This window comes from Lissotriton vulgaris, chromosome 10 (assembly GCF_964263255.1).
Source record: "Lissotriton vulgaris chromosome 10, aLisVul1.2, whole genome shotgun sequence".
NCBI lineage: Eukaryota > Metazoa > Chordata > Amphibia > Caudata > Salamandridae > Lissotriton > Lissotriton vulgaris.
Genome location: NC_141698.1, coordinates 897,915,952 through 897,940,160, shown reverse-complemented (window position 1 = coordinate 897,940,160; position 24,209 = coordinate 897,915,952). Strand labels below are relative to the sequence as shown.

At 47.3% G+C, this 24,209-nt stretch overlaps 1 protein-coding gene across 1 annotated transcript in view; it reads right to left on the bottom strand.

Moving 5' to 3' along the window:
• Positions 1 to 24,209, bottom strand: part of VPS50 (VPS50 subunit of EARP/GARPII complex) — a 791,964-nt gene that overhangs the window by 641,281 nt on the left and 126,474 nt on the right. Inside the window, exons 6-8 of the mRNA XM_086941875.1 lie at positions 20,883 to 20,953; positions 2,240 to 2,357; positions 914 to 949 (exon numbers count right to left, since the gene is read on the bottom strand). Coding sequence (XP_086798001.1) covers positions 914 to 949; positions 2,240 to 2,357; positions 20,883 to 20,953 — 225 coding nt within the window. The remainder of the gene's footprint in view (positions 1 to 913; positions 950 to 2,239; positions 2,358 to 20,882; positions 20,954 to 24,209) is intronic.

Sequence of the window (24,209 nt, the reverse complement as noted above, 5' to 3'; positions counted from 1 at the left end):
TACAAATACAAACTTGCAGCCCATGATGACCTCACAGTAAACTCAACCATATGCTTATAATATTTTTCCAAGTTTTGTAAAGCACGGAACAAGCCCTACCGGGCAGAGCACTGTACAGGAGACATTAAAAACAAAAAGGTCTACAACTCGCTTAATGCATTATTCGTGTCTACTGAAAAAAACGGACCGCTTATGTGCGTGTCGCTGCAATGTTTGGCATCTTGCAATCAGAAACGGCACGATTATCCTGCTCTTTTCTGGTCAGCTGGAAGATCTGAAACCCTCTAAGCACAATTTCTAGTTGACGTTCTACAGATGCACACATCTGGTCCCGAGTATGAGGTTCTCCTTGCTCTAGATTGTAGTTGTTAATCTATGCATCTTAAAAGACATGCACTACATTATATAACATCAACGCCGTAACGTAAATTCAAAAGCACAGATTTTAAACTTGTAGCCATCCGCGGTATGCCAGTCCCCCTTACCAGAACTCAAGGACATCTGTTTTTGGGTACAGACAGCTGGAGCTGTCTCTGCCTACATGCTAAAAAGAACAGGGACAATGAAATCAGGCACCATTGCCTCTTGCACCGCTTTATACTTTACTGCAACAAACTCAACCCTCATTTATATTTGCAAAACCGTGTTTAGGTTCAAATGGGAGGCCCATTTTAAGAATATCCAAGGTTCAGCTAATTAGAATATTAAACAAATTATTATATCTCAATAGAGCAAATGTGGAACGCCGACTTCCATATCATATATATAAAAAAGTAAATGTTGACTGTAGTACTTGAATGTCGCATCAACCATGCGGAAACTACTTTTTACACTGTGAAATGTACATAGGAGAAGATGATTAAAAGTGACATAAAGAACGCAGGAAAATAAAAAAGAAATAGCTGGGATTTACCTCCAACATTTCACTCATGCGTACATCAGTTCTTTGCTGCAAATGGAAAACAAATATTATAAAATTCTGTATAACTGTTTAAAAAATGCTTAATAGACATTGGCTGCGCTAACAGCGCAGTATGTTATTTCAGCATGTGAACGTGGACTCTGATATTATTAGGAAATAAGCAAATAATAGACACACAAATGTTTGCTACAAGGTATGAAGGTACATGGGCTGTGATTGCAGACACTAATCAAAAAAACACAGAGGCATACAAGTAATCAAAGGAAATCACAGCAGATACAGAAAGATCGTCACTAAATGAGGAATGTACATGGCACGGCATCTACTTAAGGGTCGAAGTGACTTCATCACATCAAGACCAGTTCTGGGCTTTCCTTTTACAGATCACTGTTTTTATTTAGGTGCGTTAGTTTGAGACCAACAACTCAAGAAAATCAGGATGTCAGGTCCCAGAATGCATCAGGTTGTTAACAGAAACAGGACTGGAAAATGATGTCCCACACGATGATGACATGGAGTTCTATAGCTACTTTAAAAATGGACACAGACCACTCCATATCTTGAACAAAAAACTAAACAAGTGTTCACAGAAACACACAGTCTGACTGCTTTGAGGAATGGAAAACACATCCTGTGAATTTGTGTGCGTGAGAAGTTGCAAAACGAAGAAGAAGGTACCTGGAATCTAATTCCAAATTCAAAGTGTTTAAAAAGCACTAAAAACAATTACAGACATCCAGACGCTGAGAAAACCAGGAAGAAGAGAAAGGAAAGGGTCAGTGCTAGAATTAAAAGGCTATTTTTATCTAGTACAGATAAAACACTCCTCCCGGGTGATATGGCAGGCTAGAACAATCATTAGCATCTTGTGTAAAATTGTTGACTCAATGGACTGCCCAGAGAAGGTTGTTACAGGACCGCAGATGTCCGATTAGGATTGTATATTTTGAAGTTCTTTTTCACGTAAAGGAAGATATTTGCATTATCGTGTGTGTCCACCAGGCTATTCACCTTTACGAGGCAATCAGATGAGTACCACGGAGCTGAGTAACACACATTTCTTATTCAGAGCCAAGATGCCCCAAAAGGGTACAGGTGTGTTTTGTTTATGTTTTCTGAAACTCGGATGCATTTAGTTAGGATAAAATGAATCATAAAATTGAAACTGCTATTTTTCTCAAATGGCAAATTAATTAATTTAGCTACGTTAACTGTTCAAAAATGAATTCAGGTGCAATGTTTCAGGTCGCCGCCTTTGGGAAAGACTAGACAGAACTTTCTGAAAGAAATGCAACACACTGTAGCAAAATAGCTTACCAGAGTTTTTATTGTCCTCAGGGACTTCAACAGGCCAATCAGCAGCTGCCTCTTTCTTTGATTGGCCAGGAGACCCAGACTAGCTTCTGTAAACCCTTTCTTTGCAACATTCAAGTGCCTAGAGGGAAAACAATCACAGTAAAGTGGAAAAATAGGAATCAAGCTTTTTATTGGATTTTTAATTTTTAAGTTAACACATCAATGCACCCATGAGCTGGGAAAGAGTAAGTGCACGATTTCAAAACAGAATACCATGGGCGGTTTAAGAGAACGGACTACAATTGTACCTCCCCAGAATCTGCTGCTATTTATATTCCAAAAGATTTGTTATAAGTCTGGATGTTTGAGAGGACCTATTACAATGCACGTAAATGCAGAACAGTTTTTTTCATAAATTGGAGAAATGTTTACGAGAGCACACTAGTCTGAAGGCATCACAGATTAAAAATGTGCAGAGAGCATGCTTATAGTATTCCTTAAGGTACAATTGAATGTTCATCCTAATTAAAGTACTTGTTAAAAAAGAGGATATTGATAACATTCTAAGCGCTATTCACAAAAATGCCATAAGGGTATACAGGCAGAGATCGGAGTAGATTTTCACTGTTATTTCAGAATGAACGGGCAAATGTTTTCAGGGACACTTGGCTGGAGTAACTACACAATCCATTCCAGAGTGGTAAACGGTTGAATCGCAGTTTGAGATTGGGTAAAATGTGCGCAGTCGCTGGACTCGGCCTGTGTACTGTGGGAGGCATTTAAGGCAGTGATTCTAGGCCAAGGCCAAGCCTTCATTGGGGGACTTAAGAAGGAGCGTAGGTTGAAGTGCGCAGCTCTAGAGCCGGACTCTGCTCTCTTAGAGACACGCCTGGAAAATGAGGAGTCAGCTTCTCCCCCACTAAACCATCAACTGCGTCTGAAGCAGCACCAGCTGAGTATGCTGGTGGAAGACAGTGCGCGCGCCCAAGCGCTGGCCATTAAGCACAGACTATATAATGGTGGGGCCAAAGCAAATAAACTGCTTGCATGGCTAGAGAGATGGTACAGGGGGAGATCCTTGAAGGCGACTGAACAATACAAATGACAGCTAAGGTCACTGATGAGACGTTTGCAATTTACTGTGAGGCACTTTATACTACTATAACCACTATGTCAGGTAAGGACTGTGCTGACTTTTTGAAAGATCTGGCCCTTCCAAGGCTCTCAGATGAAGATCGAGTCACATTAGACAAAGACATGGTAGAAGAATTCAATACAGCTATACAAACCTTGCAGTCGGGGAAAGCGGCAGTGCCGAATGGCCTCCCAGTAGAACTATCTAAATGCATGACTGATAACATTGGGAAGCATCTTTTGAATAGGTTTCAGACTTCAAAATAAAAAGAGTATCAAACAGATGACCAAAGAATTGCTGTTGTGGCCGGTTTGCCTTAAAAGGGCAAACAAGCGACTAAATGTGGGTCTTACAGACCCATCTGCCTGCCCAACTTTGAGGTTAAAGTCCTGGAAAATGCCTTGGGACTTAGGTTGCGGACGGTAATTGCATCTGTGGTACATTTGGATCAATCTGGATTTATGCTGCACAGAGGAACACGTCTAAATCTGCAACATCTGTACACAGTTTGCATGGAACTGGTGCCTCCTTTGTCAAACCGGCAGCGCTGCTGTCCCTGATGCTAAGATGGCGTTCAACAGCACAGAATGGAATTATTTATTTGCCGCACTGGAACTGCTTGGTTTCTGGCCCAAGTTCAATGGTGGGGTTAGGCTCCTATATGTGGGCCCTCCGGCACACATATGGGTAAATAACAGTGTCTGAGTCTTTTCCCTTCAGAAGAGCACAAGACCGGGATGTCCTTTGTCCCCCAATGCTCTTTAGAGTGGCACGCAAGTCCATGGTTGCCTGGGTTCCCCAGGACCCCATTATATGTAGTAGTCCATTTAACCAGGAACGTTTTGTTGTATTTCATGGACAAGTCGTTTTCGATCCACAGAATTCTACAAATATTCCACATGTTCACAGATCACTCTGGATATCGGATCAATTGGGAGAAGTCTTTAATATTCCAACTGGCAGGAGGGACCTTACAGCTGTCCTCGAGATGCGAAGTCCCAGTCGAACTACAGGGCTTTAAATATCTGGGTATCTATGTCACAAGGGAGGATCAGACCTCCCTTGACAGGAACCTTCTCCCACAGTTAGACCAGTTCCGCAGGGACATTTCACACTGGTGGACGATCCCGCTCTGTCTAATGGGCTGGGCGGACCGATATAAAATAATGACTCTCGGGAACCTCCTGTACATCCTTCAGAATATGCCCTTTAAGATTCCACCAGATTTCTTTCAAAAGATAAACTGCGAAATGCGTCACCTGTTATGGGATGTTGGCACGCCCTGCATAGACCCTAAAGTTGCAAAGGGACGTGTTTGAGGGAGGCTTAGCCGTCCTGACACTCTGAAACATTACTGGGTAGCCCAGCTAGAGGAGGTTAATGATTGGGTGTTTGTGGACCAGGAGAAATCTGATTATCGAGTAGAAGGAACAGCCAAGGGTAAGAGAGGCTACCTCCCAGTCCACTATTGCCGAAAGCTTGAGCACACCCTACCTAATCATACTCTGTGTGTAGGAAGGGTGGGAAGAAAGGCCATCAAGTATTTGGGCTGGGAGAGTTGGCTGACGGGAAAGATTCCACTTTGGGATAGCGATCCTTTAGGTGAAGTGAGACGACTGAAAGACTTCATAAAATGGGGGTTGCTTGGCCTGGAACAACTGGGAAATATGTGTGTGGAGGTTGGGGTTCAGGGAGGGGAGGCGTTTCTTTCTTTTGAGGTTCTTCAGCAAGAGTGAACAGTTCTGGCATTTGCAGGAGGGCACGCTTTGCGTGGTGATATCTGGTAAAAGGAAGAATTGCCTGAGGCAGCCCCACTGGAGGATCGCCTATTAACAGATGTTATGTTATGTTATGTTATCACAACTTCTATAGCACTCAGCTGCCCCAGCAAAGGGGCGTCCCGGTGCTTTGATTGGCAGAAGGGACATACAGAACAAGGAGAAACCAGAGAGTAGTAACAGCGAGCAGAAGTTAGAGTCCAGGGGGGAAAAGGTAGGTTTTGATCGCCCTTCTGAATGTGAGCAGATCATCTAAGGCGCGAATGTGAGCTGGTAAAGAGTTCCAAAGCCTTGCCGCTAGATAGCGGAAGGCACGTCCTCTCGCCCTGCAGCGTTTAAACCGTGAAATCATAGCCAGATTTTGACACAAAGACCTCAGAGAACGAGAGGGGACATAGGGGGTGAGAAGATGCTCTAGGATCTGGGTAGAGGACAGTTTAAGAATCTTGAAAGAAAGACATAGCGTCTTGAACTCTATCCATTGGACCATGGGCAGCCAATGGAGTTTCCGGATGGTTTCCTTTGCGGAACACAACCTGGGGTACACCCACCAAGGCTCTGGCCGCCGAATTCTGCACGCGCTGCATCCGGATAACTTCTGCCTGATTGGCCCCAAACAGGAGCGAGCTTGCGTAATCAAGCCGCGAAAGTATGGTGGCCTGAATTATCGGCTGCCTAGTGGGGGCATCAAAAAAATTCTAAATTGGCCTCAGCCCACGCAAAATACCAAAGCATGTGGCGGCCACTTTTTTTGTGTGTCCACAGAAACTGAGGGCAGGGTCCAGCCAGACACCCAAGTTTTTAACCTCGGGTATCGGGATGGGTACTGGACCCAGCTCTGGAGGCCACCATTGAACGCCCCAGAGGTTGCTATGCTTGCCAACAATAAGGACCTCCGTTTTCTTAGCATTGAGCTGTAAGCAATTAGCGGTCATCCATCCTGCCAATGCTGTCAAACCCTCCCTCAACTTAGGGGCCTCAGAGTCGGAGTCCCCACTGAGTGCAACCGCCAGCTGAGTGTCGTCAGCATATGAAACCATGGTCAGACCCCACTGCTTGGCGACCGCAGCCAGCGGCTGCACATAGATATTAAACAACGTGGGGCTAAGTGCCGACCCCTGAAGCACTCCCTGCTCGATGGAATAGGGCTTAGACTCAAAAGGTGTAGCGACCCGAAATGAGCGATCCGCTAAAAATGATCGAAACCATTCAAGTGCTAAATCAGAGACACCTGCTTCTCCCAGACGTTGCAGCAGGATCACGTGTGAGACCGTGTCGAACGTGGCACTGAGGTCGAGTAACACCAGTGCCGCAGTCTGACCAGAGTTGAGCACGGAGCGCAGATGTTCTGTCATAGCAAGGAGAGCAGTCTCTGTGCTATATCCTGCCCGAAATCCATTCTGGGGGGGGTCCAGGGTATTGGCAGTCTGGAGGTGCTTAGTCAAGATACCATTGGCATGAGCCTCCGCAACCTTCGCGGCCCATGGGAGAAGAGAAATCGGACAATAATTCTCCAGTTTAAGAGGGTCCAACGTGGGCTTATTCAGAATAGGAGTGACATAGGCTTGTTTCCACTTAGTAGATACAGTCCCTGAGCAGGATGAAAGATTAATGAGTGGGCGCACGGGGGGAAGGCAAAGTGCAGCCGACTCTCTAAACTGCGCAGGTCTAAGCGGGTCGGCAGGAGACCCGGATTTTACTTTGGCCACCAGCCTATCAAACTCTACCTCTGAGATACCAGGGAATTTAGATAGGACCACACTAGGAGTAGAATTAGGCCTCTGGTCCTCACTCTGAGAGATAGTATTTGGAAAGGAGCAGTAGATAGTATGTACCTTTTCCAAAAAGAAGAAGATGATCCCCTGAAAGAATAAAGCAATCTCAGCCATTTATAGGAAACTGGTGAATAATTCCCCAGATCTCTTAGTGACATTGAGAACAGCCTGGGAGAGGGACCTAGGTACGATGGACGATGATGATTGGATTGACGCCACACAGGGTTCCAGGGAGGTGGCAAAAAGGACTTGCTTTCATTTAGTCCAATTACAGATCCTACAAAGGACGTATTATTCCAGAACATTACTGCACCGAATGGGACAAAGAGCCACCTCTCTTTGTGTACGAGAATGCAGGCAGCAGGAAACCTTTTTGCATGTGATGTAGGGTTGCCCCATGAGGCAGGCCTAATGGGCATAGGTCACACGAAACATGGCCCAAGTTACAGGACAGGAGGTCCCTTGGAGGCTAAATGGCACCTCCTTAACATCTCTGGTGAGGTGGCCTGGCCTCATTAGCACAAAATATGTCTGCCCCACATCCCCACTCCATAGCAGACTGGACTGCAGGCCGCGACTGGTGTTAGCGAGCGAAGTACAGTGCATCTTAGCAGGGGTTGTCCTCGCAAATGGGAAAAGCTTTTGGGGTATGGGGGTGGCAGGGTTACTGGGGTTTATAACCAGCAAGGGAGTTAAGTATGTTAAGGTGTACCTTTCCAGTGATCCAATTATGTAGAACTCTGATCTACAGACCGCCCGACCCTGATCACAGTTCAGCAGCTACATCGCCGACTTAGTCAGTACTCACGCTGTCGCCTCCACGGAGTACATCCTCCTCGGAGACCTGAACTTTCACCTCGAGAACAACAACGACACCAACTCCACCACCCTGGTCGACAACCTCGGACTCAGACATCTCGAGACAACACCCACCCACATCACCGGCCACACGCTTGATCCCATCATCTCCGTTAGCCCTCGTCTCCTTCAGCCACACCACCGAACTCCACTGGACCAACCACCGCTGCATCCACTTCACCTTCCGGAAACGCACCACCGCACCCAACAGATCTCCTGCCGCAGCTGGAGCAAAATCACAGAAGTCCAGCTAAACACCACCCTCGCCAGAAGCCAACCCTCTGACCCCACTGACCCAGATGCCACTGCCAACAACCTCAGACGCTGTATCGACGACTGCGCCAACACCCTCGCCCCGATCAAGAATCCCTCCAACAGACGCAAGAATGCCAGATGGTTCACCGCGGACCTCCAGACCTCCAAACAAAACTGCTGAATACTGGAAGGGAAATGGCACCACGAACAGACACCGGAGATTCAAACAGCCCACAAGAACTCAATGCGCCAACACCATCACCTCATCAGATCTGCCAAAAAGACCTCCTTCAAGGACCGCCTAGACAACAACGCACACAACAGCAAAGAGCTCTTCAACATTGTGAAGGAACTCTCCAACCACAGCTCCAACACCAGTGACATCCCACCATCGCAAGACTTGTGCAACTCCCCTGCCTCCTTCTTCCAGCGCAAGATCGCAGACATCCACGACCGCTTCGACAACCAGACCACCACGGCACCCAAAGACACCTCAGACCCCATGACCAGCACCCACAGCGACCCCCTGCTCGCCTGGACTAACAACAATGACAATGACACCATCAAATTCATGAGCACCATCCACTCCGGCTCACCATCAGACCCGTGCCCCCACCACATCTTTAACAAAGCAAGCATCACCATCGCACCCCATCTCTGCAAGGCCATTAACATCTCCTTCAAGACCGCGACCTTCCTGGAGAGCTGGAAGCACGCAGAGATCAACGCCTTACTGAAGAAACCCAAGGCGGATCTGAGGGACCTCAAGAACGTCCAGCCCTTCTCCGTGCTTCCATTCCCGGCGAAGGTCATCGAGAAGATAGTCAACAGACAGCTGCCCCGCTACCTCGAGGAGGAGAACATCCTGGACCCATCCCAGTCCGGGTTCAGCAGCAACTACAGCACCGTTACAGCCCTCATCGCCGCCACTGATTACATCAGGGCCCTGCTGGACAACGGCCAAATGGCGGCCCTCATCCTCCTGGACCTGTCAGCCGCCTTCGATACGGTCTGCCGCCGCACCCTACGCACTCGACTCCACGACACAGGAGTCCGAGGCAAAGCACTGGACTGGATCACCTCCTTCCTCTCCGGCAGAACACAGAGCGTCCGCCTCCCCCCCCTTTTGATCCGAAGCCTCCAAGATCATCTGCGGCGTACCCCAAGGATCGTCCCTCACTCCAACATTGTTCAACATCTACATGGCCCTGCTCACCCACGTCGCCAGACTACATGACCTCAACATCATCTCCTACGTCGACGATACACAGCTAATTACTCTACCTCAACAAGGACCCACTCACCGCCAAAACCAACCTCCACGAAGGAATGAAAGCCGTTGCCGAATGGATGAAGAACAGCCGTCTGCAGCTGAATTCAGACAAGATAGAGGTCCTCATCCTCGGCTCCACTCCCTCAGCCTGGGACAACTCCTGGTGGCCGAGTGCCCTGGGAACTGCACCAACACCCACCGACCACACACGCAACCCGGGATTCATCCTCGACTCAACACTCTCCATGACCAAGCAAGTCAACGCAATCTTGTACTCCTGTTTCAATACCCTACGCATGCTCCAAAGGATTTACAGGTGTATCACCACCAAGACACAAGAAATACGGTCACCAAGGACCTAGTCAGCAGCAGGCTGGACTACAGAAACGCCCTCTATGCAGGAGTCCCGACCAAGCTGCTGAAACGACTGCAACGCATACAGGACGCCTCTGCATGCCTGATCTCCTTCCTTGAATTCAATAAACTCCCATGTGAGGGTTGTGAAGGCGCAATTTTTAAACTTTCACTTACACCGAATTTTACTTTCTCGGGAGCACTTATTTATAGGCCACCAGGAACCGCCTCCAAATGGATACCTAACCTTGTTGAACTTATTGGACCTCTAGTTATGAAAATGGCTAGCTTCACTATTCTAGGAGACATGAATCTACACTTGGAGAAAGATGATTGCTCAATAGTCAATGATTTCAAAACGGATCTAGCATCCCTTAATCTGACCTTAAAGAACTCCGGCCCCACACATAGAGCCGGTCATTTGTTGGATCCCATCTTCTCCAACTTAAATGACATATCTATACTCACGGCCCTCCCAGTGCCCTGGTCTGACCATTTCCTGATTAAATTTTCCCTTCTTGTAAAATTCTCTAACGGGGATAGAACATCAGTTCCTACGCAACTAGTCAGGAAATGGAAAAAGCTTGATATAGATAACCTCAACTCCTTTCTTGAGGGCCATCTCCCCTGTACAAAATCAACAGTACAAGAGTTCTCAACATCAGTCCAAACTTGGCTTATAAAAGCCATTGATTCCGTTCTGCCTAAAACTAAATTAAAACAAAATTCCCACCGCCCCCCTGCTCCTTGGTCACTGAGACCTTGAAACAGGAAAAAAGCACATGCAAGACTGCAGAACGTCAATGGAGGAAATCCTACTGCCCTGATGCCAAATTGGCTTACAAAAACAAACTCTCAAACTACCAGAGGCTATGCGCCAAAGCTAAAGCTGAACATGCTTGCACAAAAATTACTGAAGCCCTATGCCAGTCCAAAACACTTTTTAAAACTGTAAGAGAACTAGCTGGTTCCCTCACTTCACAATCTCCTCCAGACCTAAATAAATCACAATGTGACTCTCTTGCAGCCTTTTTTGTAGAAAAAGTGGATAAGATATACCAGGGTATAGAACAAATCACAAAGGAAATTGCCAATACCAAGGTGATTCTGCCTTCTACTGACATTGGCCTTGAAACTAATACTTCAGCCCCCATCATCCCTGTGGAAACAGAGTTGTCCTCCTGTATATTCCCCTATGATGTAACACCTCCAGCTATTCTAGACAAATGGCCGCTGCTAGACTTAGACCTGGTTCGTAAACTATTAAATTCCATCAAATCAGGCTCACCAAATGATCCACTACCATGCTCTGTCCTGAAAAAACTCAATAACAGGGCCTTGGAGACAATCACCAATCTTCTTAATAAATCATTACAGGAAGAAACCGTACCGAAGGAGTGGAAACATGCAATGATTCACCCTTTGCTGAAAAAAGCAGGAACAGATCCCAACTTGCCATCCAACTTTAGACCTATCTCCTTGTTACCAACCTTTGCGAAAATATTAGAAAAACATGTTCACAGAGTCCTTACTGATTTCATTACTACCCATGATCTACTACCCCTTCACCAGTCAGGATTCTGCACAGGATTCTCTACAGAGACGACCCTGTTAGGCGTAACTGAGAACATCCGTCTAATGTTGGACCGCGGAGAAACGGTTGCCTTGCTGTTACTGGATCTCAGTGCAGCATTTGATACTGTGTCACATGCTGTACTTGAGCAAACACTCCACGCCACCGGTATCAGAGGCGCTGCATGCAATTGGATTAAATCTCTACTAGAACAACACACTTTCCAAGTTTTCTCCCAATCCGCCTGCTCTGACACTATGATCCTTAAACATGGAGTGCCTCAGGGCTCCATATTGAGCCCACTGCTTTTTAATATTTACATGAGCCCACTGGCCAAAATGATAGAAGAGACTGGACTACTCATGTTCTCTTATGCTGACGATTCTCAGCTTATTTTCTCTTTATCATCCTCTGATTCCAACAACATCTCGTCATTAAAACTCGGCCTCACCAACATCGCAGAGTGGATGAGAAAAAACTTTCTCAAACTTAATGGCGAGAAAACAGAGCTACTTGTATTGGGTAAGAATAAAGAGCTCTGGGACCCCAACACTGGCCTGATGTGATGGGCACCCCCCCCGGTTCCAGTCAAATCAGCCCGCAACCTTGGAGTCATCATTGATGAATCACTTAATCTTAACCAGCAAGCTGCAAAGACATCAGCTACATGCTTCGCGATTTTAAAGTGGTTGAAAAAAATCTGTTGGATGCTGCCCAAAAATACCCAAAAAACGGTCATCAACGCTCTGATAACCTCCAGGCTTGACTATGCCAACGTGCTATACCTGGGGGCCAATAAGGCCACAACCCGACGACTACAGACAGTGCAAAATGCTGCCGCAAGATTACTGTGGAAAATTCCCATCTCCACACCCACCACCAAGTATATCCGCGAATTACACTGGCTGAAAATCGAGAATCGGGTGAAATTGAAATCCTTATGTATTATGCACAGGATCTCAACTAACAAGGCACCCAAGTACCTACAAAATCTTATACATCCCTACCGTCCATCCCGTACCCTTCGCTCAGCCACAGCCAACCACTTTGTGATTCCTAAAATCAGGCTGGCGAGAATGGGCGGCAAATCTTTTTCATATCTCGGACCCTCTCTTTGGAACACTCTTCAATTGACCCTTAGGCAGGAAACCAACCACTTGAAATTCAGGAAGGCCTTAAAAACCTGGCTGTTTAACATCTAAAACCTGAACTTCTCAATGCACTGGATCATCAGCGCCGGGAAACCCTTTGTTGGGTAGCTGTAGCGCTATAAAAATGAAAAAAAAAAAAAAAATCCTCGACATCCCTCGCCAAAGCCACATCACACCCCACCTAAGAGACCTGCACTGGCTCCCCGTCAACAAGAGGATCACCTTCAGGCTCCTCACCCACGCACACAAGGCACTCTACGACACAGGACCAGCATACCTCAACAGACAACTCACCTTCTACACCCTGAACCGCCAGCTCTGCTCGGCGGACCGCGCCCTAGCTACTGTCCCATGCATCCGAAGAGCGACCACTGGTGGCAGATCTTTCTCCTACCTCGCCGCCAAATCCTGGAACACGTTCCCCATCCTCCTACTGCAGACCGACGACCTACTGGCCATTAGGAGACCTGGCTCTTTGAACAATAGCAGCAACCCACCCACCCCCCCCCCCCCCCCCCCACCCCAGCGCCTTGAGACCCTTAGGGGCGGGGAATTGTCCATTGACGGTCTGGATAAGTCAGAACATGTTATCCATTTTTTTTCAGCACATATTGTACTTTTTGTGGCAGAAAGTTCTCTACTATTGTGTATTGTTTTACGTCACTCTATCGTTGAAAAAAAAAAAAAAAGTAAAAAAAAAATAAAGACTGGCCAGTGCAAAGCATGCATTGGGCTGCACTTTTTTCTCCAAGAGTAGAATTTACGACTGAGGATGTCTCTGCTCTGGTGGTACTTAAATCTATAGTCATAAATGTATTAAGTGGTTACGAAATCGTTTTGTCAATTCCGGATGTGTTAAGGGGGCCCTTTTAAGCCATACACATACGTTTATGGCTGAAAATACCTTTGTATATTTGTCTTGAACTCCCTACCAAGTTTCACATTTTTGATGATCACATAATCTGGTGAGTGCAAGACAAAGAGTATCTGGCAACAGTATAATGGACTATAGGTACTACATTGGCATCTGCCTTTTCTAAATATAGCCTTCCTAGCTAAAAATGAACCTTTCACGGGAATGCTGTGACTAAAAATCATCCAAAAGAAGTAAGCTGCATTCTAAGGGTACAGATTGGAGGCACACAACTCTTTAACCTTTGTGATCCGGATGCAGACGCTTCTCGTTGGAATACAGAAAGACAGTATTTGCTGGCTTTTTTATTGCCAAAGATACAGTTTCAGTTTCCTTTAAGCAGTAAATGAAATAGCAGTGGTGCTGGTGCGGAGACCACGGGTGCGGGATGTGCTACAGCACCCCCACATAACCTCATTTTGTGGGTTAGAAGTCTTCACGTGTTTCCAGAGACATGCTGTCAAATGTCAGGCTTCTTCTGACCAGCAAGCTGTCTTTTAAAATAGTGTTTACCTTTCCTTTTGCTGACTCAAAAGCGAAAGCATGTTGTAGGGCTCGATTGTCACTCTTGCTGAAGAATAAAAGCGTGTTAAAGAAAGCTGAATTAAATCCTTGTTTTATTGTAGACATGTAAATAAAAACATCTGCTTGGTTAACAAACTAAACTTTTTTAGTATTTTAAAAAAATACCAGCAACATTGAAACACTCCAGGTTTCTTTATGAGACTCGCAACATGGCGGAGGTAATACCACAGCCAATAAATAAAGCTATGGTTCTGAGTTTGCCGGGTGTGGTATTACTTTCCTATTCGAAATAAACAAGATTAATCAGAGAGAAGTTGGCTTTAACAAGTTTAGCCCTATTCTGAGCTGCAAAACGTGGAGCACATTTTTTACATAAACAAAATTCGGCCAGATTTAAACTTAACACCTCTCTGCTGAAAAAAAGTGCAGTACTTTTTGTACAATTGGAGTCTAGATCTAAGTACAAATTTCAGGACAGTAAACTAAATTCAACATTTCAGAAAAATATTTTGATAACATGTTCAAGAATGCATTATTGAACCTCGCTTTACTGCCCATCAGAAATCGGGAATCCTTATTTATTACACTGTACTAGGCATAACAGAAGGGGCTTAGCGGGCCAGACGGTTCCTTACGTTGGGACCCTGTGTTCTTGGCAAGAAGGCAGACCTGCTTTGTTCGCGGAGGCACCAGAGAGACGTTAATTCAGCTGTCAAAGATTCCTTCCTGCCCTCATGGCTTGTGAAGGGGCTCCCCTGCTAACACAGACCCCTGTATCGGTGTAGCGTTGACACTGGGGGACAGGGATGCCTGGTGCTGTGACTGTGACCGGGCGAGGACCATGCCCAAGATGGTGGCCCCGCTTTGATAGAGGCGGGCAAGATTTCAACCCTCCTGCGCCACGGTGCTCGTGTGTGTATGACGGCTCCCGACCGTCAAGGCACACAGCACCAGAGGAATTTCTATTCCCCCTCCCCACCCCCAAAAAAGCCTCTGGAGCTGGGGAAGAGTTTCCCCAGCTCCTGAGGCCCCCCCCCCTTGTTTCTGTGAAATGATGAGTGTTGGGCTTGGCCCTTTGGGCAGGTTTACCCCGAAACCTCTTTGCATTTGCCTAGCTTGTTTCTGTAACCTGGTGTTGGTGATTTTAGGCCTCTGCGCACTTTTTCACTGTGGTCCAGTGTAAAGTGCATACGCTCTCTGTGTATGTGTGGTGAGAGTGGCCTGCCCTCCCATAGGAATGCATGGGGAATATGGGTGTCCATGGTAGTTCCTGATGGTGGGGAGTGCAGGGTCGAGTTTGGTATGTGTGAACTCGTGTGATTAAATGCTGCACGATGATGTGCGCGGATTTATTGTGTCTAGTGTGGAACAGCCACTTCTAGAAGTTGGCATGTCTGTGCAGTGAATGTGAATTGACTGACTGGCTTGTGATTGGCTGGAGCTGGCTGGTGTGCCTGGCTCCAGGAGCCAGGATGGGTCTGCCCCGGTGGTGAATGGAGAGATCTGCATGTTGATGGGAGGGAGGAGTGCACCTGGGAACTGAATAGGGCTGGGCCTTCCCTCCACAATGCTGGCTCCTCCCCCTGTGGTGTGTCTGATGTCCCTGACCTACCCTGTGAATGGGCTGAGGGGCTGAGCAAAACAAAGTGCTCAAGAACCAGTTTCATCTGGTTCGCCCCCTGCCTGGCACTTTTGACAACAAAGGGTTTCTGTGTATAAAAGAGGGGCTGTGACCCCTAGTAAATGTTCTTGTTTCCAACTCGAATCTACCAGGGGCGTGCTGCTGCTGGGGCCCAGGGGAAGGCTTGCCTCACTGGGCCCTGCCCAGCCACTGGATGCTGTAGGAATTTCCTTTGCTGGGAGCTGCTGTGATCTCTCTCTCATGCCCAGGACCTCTGGGACCTATTTCCTCCTTCGTGGGTTTTGTGCAGGCTTGCAGCAGCCTCCCTGCGCCTTAGTTTGAGCTGGGCGTGCTTTAATTTAATTTCCCTAGAGAAGGGAGAGCCTGAGGGCTGAGCAGCGCGGCGCTGCAGCCTTTGTCGAGGGAATGCCCCTCGCAGGGATTTCCCCCCCCCTCCTTGAGTCATTACGGGTGCCACCCCGCTTCGTTAATTATTTCTATTACGGGTGCCCACCCCGTTTTAATGAGTTCCAAAGCGGGTGCCCACCCCGCTTTAAATTTAAATTTATAGAGGGAGCCTACCCCTTGCTTCTGCCCTCAAAAGTTCACCGCCGCGGCCCGTGGCGAACCCAGGAAGACAGGCCCGCGCCACCTGACTGTGGGTGGGGCCTGGGGAGTTCAACTTCCGCTTCCCTCTGCCGGGGGGGAGCCGTGCCACGAAGCCGTGAGGACCGATGGCAGCGCGGGGCTCCCAGAGGTAAAGGGAAGCCCCGCGCCACAGAAAATTGCAACCGCCGTCAGCGAGGCTCTAGGGAGGGAGAGAGAGCCCGCTTGCTGCTGTGACGACGTCCGCCAAGGCTCCCATAAGCGAGGGAGAGCCCCGGCAGACTGCCGGAAGAAGACAGCATTACCCGCCGCCTCCGGAGAGCAGCCGGTGAGTAGAGCTGCCCGGAGGGGAGGGGGGGAGAGCGCACAAGTGATTCCTGCGCAGCACTGAGCAGCCCCGCTTGACAGAGGGCCGCTCCCACGTGGAGCACAGAGTTAGGGCGGCCCCGGATGGCAGTGGGCCGCCCCACCGTTTTTACCGAGCCCATGCGTGGCTCCAACGATGGCCCATATTTGTTTAAAAGTCCATGTGAGGTGCTTGGGGGCATTTATTTAGTTAAGGAGCCAGTGGGCTCCAAGGGGCAAGTTTCCATTGCAGAGCCCTGTGGCTCCGAGGCCCCAGTTATTTTGAGAGCCAGATGGCTTACAGGGGTGCAGCGTTTATTTTACAGAGCCGTGTGTGGCTCCAGTGCTCCAAATTGTTTTAAGTGCAACATGGTGATTTCCAGAGCCTAGATGGCTCCAACCCAGGGCACGTTTGTGTTCAGAGCCTAGAGGGCTCCACCATTTTGCGCATGATTTTTCCTAGAGCCTAGAGGGCTCCACTGTGGCGCAGTTTGTCCTAAGGGCCAGTGGGAGCCCATGCCGACCTTGGCCTTTCCCAGCTGCGCAGCACTTAGTGCCAGCTGCAGCTTTTAGGCCCCAGTTATTGTTCTCAGTTGCCCAGCAAGTAGTGGACAGCTGCAACGTTTAGGTTGGCACAGATGGCGCACCCCTGACTGGCGCTGCCTTAGCAGCGCACCCTGACATTCTGGACATAGGGCATTTGAGCCCCTTCTTGAGATGGTCGTTGGCCAGGGGGCTGGTATGTGGATAGGGCGCGAGGCCCTAATGTGATTGATGTGCTTTAAATGTTGTGCTAGGAAATTTAATGCATTTCATATGTTTTACGCACCCTGTGTTTGATACCTCTAGGGATGGTTTTACCTATGGAGGTTTGTGTTAGTGAGATTGTACTTCACTGTGATTTACTCCCCTAATGTGAGTGATACTTAGGAGGTAGGGTCTAATGTGTTAAGACTAGTGAGGTTAGCGCAGGATATAATTTGCGCCTGATGGGAATGTGCATAATATAAGGTTATGTTACAGGTTGAGGTGGAGTACAGTGATTACCAGTGGCTACTGGTTGTAGGTTTATGATCTATTTTTACTTGTACCAATTTCTGCTAAGTGTTGATCCTGACAGTGGCCCACGTGGACCTGTCCTGTGTAAATAATCCCTTGTGAATATTGCCTGTGCCAGTTGGCACAATGTATATTACGTGATTACTATCTGATGTGTTTTGAGAATACAAAGGCTATTTTTATATAACCTTGTGTGGAGTTCCTTTTGTAGTGTGCCTGGGATGTTGTTGCTGTGTGCATGCGCAAATGCTTTACACATTGCCTCCGGGATAAGCCTGACTGCTTGTGTAAAGCTACCAAGGGGGTGAGCAGGGGTTATCTTTGGCGTGTAACTCCTTTGCCCTGACTAGAGTGGTGGTTTCTGCCTGGCTTTGGCACAAGCCTTAGCCAACCAGAAATCCCAGTTCTAACAATGATCAGTGCGCACGTTGAACTGATGTCATTTCACAGAAACTGAAATGAGCCTGTAGGATCATTTCAGTTTCACTTTCTACATGCTCAGGGGGACATCTCAGCCCCGGGAGCACGTAGAAGGACAGGAGAGGTATCATTGGAAAGGGGAGAACCTCCCCTTTCTAATGGTACCCTTCCCCAGTGGATCCCTGCTTGGGGAGTGCCCCAGAAGGTCGATCCCCAAGCAGGGATCCACCCACTAGACACCAGGGAGGGAGGAGCGGCCCCTTGGGCAAAGGCCTTCACTCCCCTCAAAATAAATTGACACAATTCAGTCTTTCTGAAAGCCCACTAAACAGCAGGGATTTTTTTTCCCGCAATTGTTTTTAGGGTGGGGGCTGCCCAAAATGGCCATTCAAATGCCCCCACCACACCATAATTACGGCCCATCTGACCCCCTGGGGGGGGGGGAGATGGGGGCACCAGCCCCCAATCTGCCCCGCCCCCCCCGGGGGCAGAAGCCCACTAGAAATCAGGGATTTTTGGGGGGACAATTTTAATTAGGGTGGGGGCTGCCCAAAACGGCCATGCCAATGCCCCCACCTTCCCCCTCCAAAATTACAGCCGTTCTGCCCCCCTGGGGGCAGTAGCCCCCAATCTGCCTTCCCGGGGGATGGGGAGGGGCAAAAGGCCCACTAGAAACCAGGATTTTTTGGGCAATTACAATTAGGGGAGGGGTCTGCCCAAAACAGGCAGGCCAATTCCCCCACCCTCGCAAAAATTACAGCCTTTCTTCTCCCCTGGTGGGCAGATGGGGGCAATAGCCACCAATCTTCCTATGGACTGAGAAGAATCCTGTGAGGTAGGACATTTGTGCCGGCGCTGTGATTCCACCCAAAAATATGTCAAAAAGTGTTTTTTTTCAGCTAAGTTTGAGGTTTGCAGGGCATTCTGAGTAGAGAAACATTGGGGCATCCACGCAAGCCATATCTCGCTGGACTCCAACAGCTGTCTAGTTTTCAGAAATGTGTGGGTTTGGTAGTTTCCCAAGAAGGCCGCCGAGCCCAGGGCCAAAAACCCAGATGACCCCCATTGCAAAATCAGGTTGTTTTGTGATAGGTAATTTTGATGTCACCTCAATACGTTTTGGGCCCTTGCCTGTCGCGGGTACTTGACCCACCAACACGAGTGAGGTATCATGTTTATCGGGAGACCTGGGGGAACGCTGGGTGGTAGGAAATGTATGGCTCCACGTAGATTCCAGAACGTTCCCAGGCAAAAATTTGAGAACAAAGTGATTTTTTTAGCTAAATTTGAGGTTTGCAAGGGATTCTGGATAGTTAAACGTTAGGAGACCCACGCAAGCCATACTTCGCTGGACTCCCCCGGGTGTCTAGTTTTCAGAAATGTGTTGGTTTGTTAGTTTCCCAAGATGGCCACCAAGTTTGGGCCAAAAACCCAGGTGACCACACTTGCAAAACCAGTTTGTTTTGTGATAGGTCATTTTGATGTCTCCTCAATAGGTTTCAGGCCCTTGCCTGTTGTGGGTACTTGACCCACCTACACAAGTGAGGTATCAATTTTATCAGGAGACCTGCGGGAACATTGGGTGGTAGGAACATTCAGGTACATCCTACCGCCTCCCACTCCCCGTGAGAAGTGCCTTGACGATTGGCGACTATATCAGGCCACGGGGGTGCCATCTGCGAGTGCGGCTGTACTAAGGGATTGGCGGTCATAGTGTTTGTGGGCTATTACAGCCTTCCCTGCCTTCCAGGGCCTGGTGGAGGACCTTCCTTATGCCCTTTCCCTCTTGATGCGCAGAGGGCCTGTGTCAAGGACCCGCTGAGCCGCGTGACCACCTCCAGAGCCTTTGGTGGCGGACTTGAGCCCAAATACTACCTATGGTGCCTACGGGTCTCCGGCGGCCGGCTGGGGAACCCTCTACTTCCCGCATCACACAAGGGGTGGCCTGCCCACTTCGGAGGTCAATCGGGCCACGCGAGCTTGACACAGAGCCACTATTTGTTCACCAGGGCTGTGGCATTGACATTGGCGCACTGTGTGGAGGCCCATGAGGGGCTACAGAGGGACTTGTGGTGGGCCCCCCTCGATCTCCCAAGCTGGGAGCAGCAGCAGGAGAGGTGTGTTGTACTACAGAACGGCTTGGTAATAGGTGCCCCCGGCGTGCGTGGCCCCCAGTTATGCTGGGTCCCCTGGGCCCCCTCCTATCCTTCCTCTTGACGGCCCTGTGATCGGCGGCCAGGTTGGGCTGGTTGGGCCGGGCTCCACCGCTTCTGCTGCCCACGGCCGGATCCGATGGACCCAGGCTTCCCGCGTTGGGGTTTGGCAAAAGGGACACGTGGCGTTTTGCTTGATACAATTTTATGACAAAATGGAAATAGAGTTCGTATTCTAGCAATGCAAGACCAAGACACAGGTTAAACGTTACATGGTTTCACCCAGGGCTGGCTTTTGGGCGGTGCGAGCGGTGCCACCGCACCGGGCACCGGCATAGGGGAGTGTGCATCAGTGGCACAAAGTAAGCTGCACAATAGAAAGCAGAGCGTGATGTGTATTAATGAGGACAGGGTGAAGCGCCGCAGTAGAAAACACTCAGATTTGTATCATAGTGATGTACCTGTGGGGAGGAGCAGTAGGTAATAGGCATAAAAGTAGCACTAGTGACACAACTTAGGAGAGGATAAGGTGCTCAGCCTCACCAAAAGACTCGTTGATTTGCCCTATGAAAAAACTGAGTGCTGCAAATCAAAGGAGCACCAAGTGCTGTGTCTTAACATCTGTTCCCCATCTAATCTTTATTTAATTCACATGATATTTGAGCAAACATTTTATATACTCGAAAATGTATCCTGTATATATTTAATATGCGGTTGAGAAACCATTCAACTAAACACAAAAAATGTTTGTTTGTGGGGTGGTGGGCTCCAACAAAGATTGTCGCACACTACGCCACAACCTCTAAAGCCGGCCCTGGTTTCACCTTATGTGACAAACAAACCTCCATGCACGATCTGCAACTCTCCTACCTCCTTCCATTTGTGCATATGACAGCAGCGAGCTGGAGGCTGGTCTGCAGCGATGTAACTCTCTCAAGTTCCTGTAAAAAAGGATTTTAAAAAAGTAACAACCATATTTCATCCAGCAATCCAGAGGAATCTTCAACATCAGAAATCTTTCAGTCTTTGCATAAACCAACCCAAAAGTGCTGAAACTCCATTCTGAGGCTGAGAGAACTGACAAATTACCAAGCCAATGTAGTATGCGCACAGAATCGCATCTCCGTTTATCTTGCAGCTCGGAGGTTAGAATTCCAGTTTGTTTTACATGACCCTACTGCCATCTAGAGGTTGGGGCTGAGGCACACATGTCGCAAATACAAAACAGTATGTCTTTGTACTCAACTGTAGCATCTCTCTACGCAAGAAGGGCATTTAAAAAAAATGTTCACTTTAAATTAAGAATGATGTGCAAAAAGTAATCTTGTTGAGAGAATAGATCAACCGGACACCTCTTGCTCATGTTATGCGCCGCCACAAGCAATACTGTATTCAAATGAACTGATCTCTTTCTGTAGTAGCAAGCTATTCAAAGATATTACGCTGACTAACCACAGACACAAATGCACTTATATATATGTAAGCAAGCTGTTAGTCCAGGTGGCGAGAAGGTAAGCTCGGTGTAGTAAATAGAGATCCTGGGAACTAGCCACAATTGGAGAAACCTTTCACCACCTGGGATTATCCATCCACATTTCCCACCCATTCCCCTATTTTGGGGCAATAATTCATTTGCCACCAAACAGGGTTTGGTGGAAGCTAGGAGAGAGGCCAAACTTCAGGTCATCTTTCTTTGCTACCCTCACTCTCAAGGCACCCCGATTCGCTAAGAGCGTTTTACCCAGCAATGCATTCCATTTCGTTGAACCTCCAACTTTTTTATCCTCTCTCTTTGTGTTGTTGTGCCTCGTCCTTTTATCAACAGCTCAACAAGCCTTGTTGGACCTTCCAGAGTTATTTGCCAGTGGGCCCGTCGACAGCTCTATTTGCTTCTCCCTCCCTATCAGTATGGAGGTAATAGCCCAACCATTCTTTCTGCTCTGGCATTCATCCGTCACTCCTAGTCTACTTCTTTTCTACTGAAAAACAGCATGCCAGCAGGTTCGTTGCCAACAGGACTCTTTTCATCCAATTCAACTCTCTTTAGCCCAGGTCTACATACTCTAGTTTTTTCAGCTCTTTGACGTTGTGCTCAACATCCCCAGGGTCTTTTCACAGGCATTGTATTTGGACCAAGTAACCTCTTTTGACCCCTCATTTCACATTACTTCCGTCCAAACCATACATGAATGACCACAAGGTTTACCCATAAACGCTTATCTCGGCCCACAAGCCCTTATCTTCAAGCTGGACTTTCTAAGTTCTGCTTCTTAGTTTGTCAACCACGTCTTAAGTCTCCTTAGCAATCACCTGCCACTGGCCTTTATTCTCCAGCTTTTCACCAACTCATCCTGATGCTCAGCACCCGTAAGTCCCCTTCACATCTTTACTTTAAAGAGCAGTCCAGCTACTCTGCTGACCAACTCGTTTTAACCCGTTCCATCAACAGCTATACTCATTTCTTGCACTACAGCCATGTCTGGCCGGGTCTTGCCTGCTACCACCCACTTTTCTTCCAGACCTGTAATAGAGTCCACTATGTATTAACTTAGTAACTGCCTATATGTAAAGTTCAATACTCAAATGGCACGCTTCTGAAATGTACTGAGATGCAATAGGCAGGCATAGTTTTACGCTTACGTTATACAAAAGCTAAGAAGCAAGTTTATTTAACTAAAAGCAAACCTAAAATTGAAGAAAAGTGCACAACGTGAATTAGAAGCTTGACCTTCAACTGAAATACTTAGAAATGTCAGTCATTACTGCAGTGTGTTCTGGTTTAATAAATGTATTACTTTATAAGCAACATTTTATTTCTAATTGTTAAGAACTTCCTATTTTCTCAAGTGTTCACATAACTGCTTGAATAAGATATTTGTGCATTATAGACCATAATTCTTGCTCATATTAAATGGAATGCATTACCTAACCGTGATTTTGTCTCTTAGTGAGGTTTTTTGTTCTCACAGTGAAACAAAAAGTGATGTAGAAGGCTGACCTATGCTCAACTGCCAATGGTAATTAAGGCTTATGTTTTCAGAATCTAAGGACACAAGAATGTGTGCAGCTAACTTTGTGATAACTTTACAAGCTGCATGCATTTTCGTGGGAACAGAGGAGCTGAACCTGTTCAATGATGAGAAATGCCACCTGATTGGCCCGCGGATGAAGCAGCCCGATACAATGTCGGCAATATGTAATCACGTCTTTTATATTAGTGCATGTTCCTAGGTGGTTGCAATGCCTTTTTTCCTTTTCTTATCCTTGCCAGACCCTTTAAGGTCCTGGCTACTGCTGCTTCCTAGTGCCCGAATTGCCATTTAAATTTGACAGATTGCAACTGTATGCTGATTTAATTTTGGATTGATTTAGACTCGGCTTTGTTTCATGAACTACTCTTTATGGGAAGTTCTGCTGCTTTCGTTTCGCTCCCAGCTTTATGCTCCTCTGAGCTCACTCTTTTCCTTTTGAATCCGAACTCTTCATGGGTTCTTCAAATCTAAACTCTGATCCCGATCTTTAATACAGAGAATTAGTCCTTTATGGAATGCGCTTAAATGTATTACTTGATGTTTGAGTCTAACCATTCTTTTTTATGAGATTTCTGTATGCTTATTTGATTCATGGATTAATTGAAATAAAAACAACAACAAATATTTGAACTAATCTCTTCATGAGAATCAAAGGTTTTAAAAACGTATCCGAACTCTAATCATTGACTGAACTTAAAACTATTAATGCAACTTAAGTTTATGGTGCCTGATTTGCTCTTTGACTCACAATACAATATTCAAAGATCTAATATTGGAGGAGAGAAGAGATAAGAAAATATTTGGGACACCTGCAACACCCCCAATGAAATAGACTCTTCGCAATCTCACTTCCGATTCTACCGTTTGTCCACCCTGGAAACTCTTCCTTACCCCCTGCATGCAGTATGGATATAAACAAAATGGGACTGGGAACCCTAAGGCAGCTTGTAGTGTTCACAAAAGCTACGGGTTTTCACCGATCCGGGGCTGACCAATTTCTATCACAAAACAATTTGGAGGGACTAGATCACGATCTTGGACTGCACACCAGAATTTCACTGAAATGAAATTAGCCATATTGGGAGAAGAACTTCCCCTTGGTTTAAAGGTAACCTCACTTTTGAAACATACGAAATGGAACCACAACAAAAACCTGGAGTAGAGC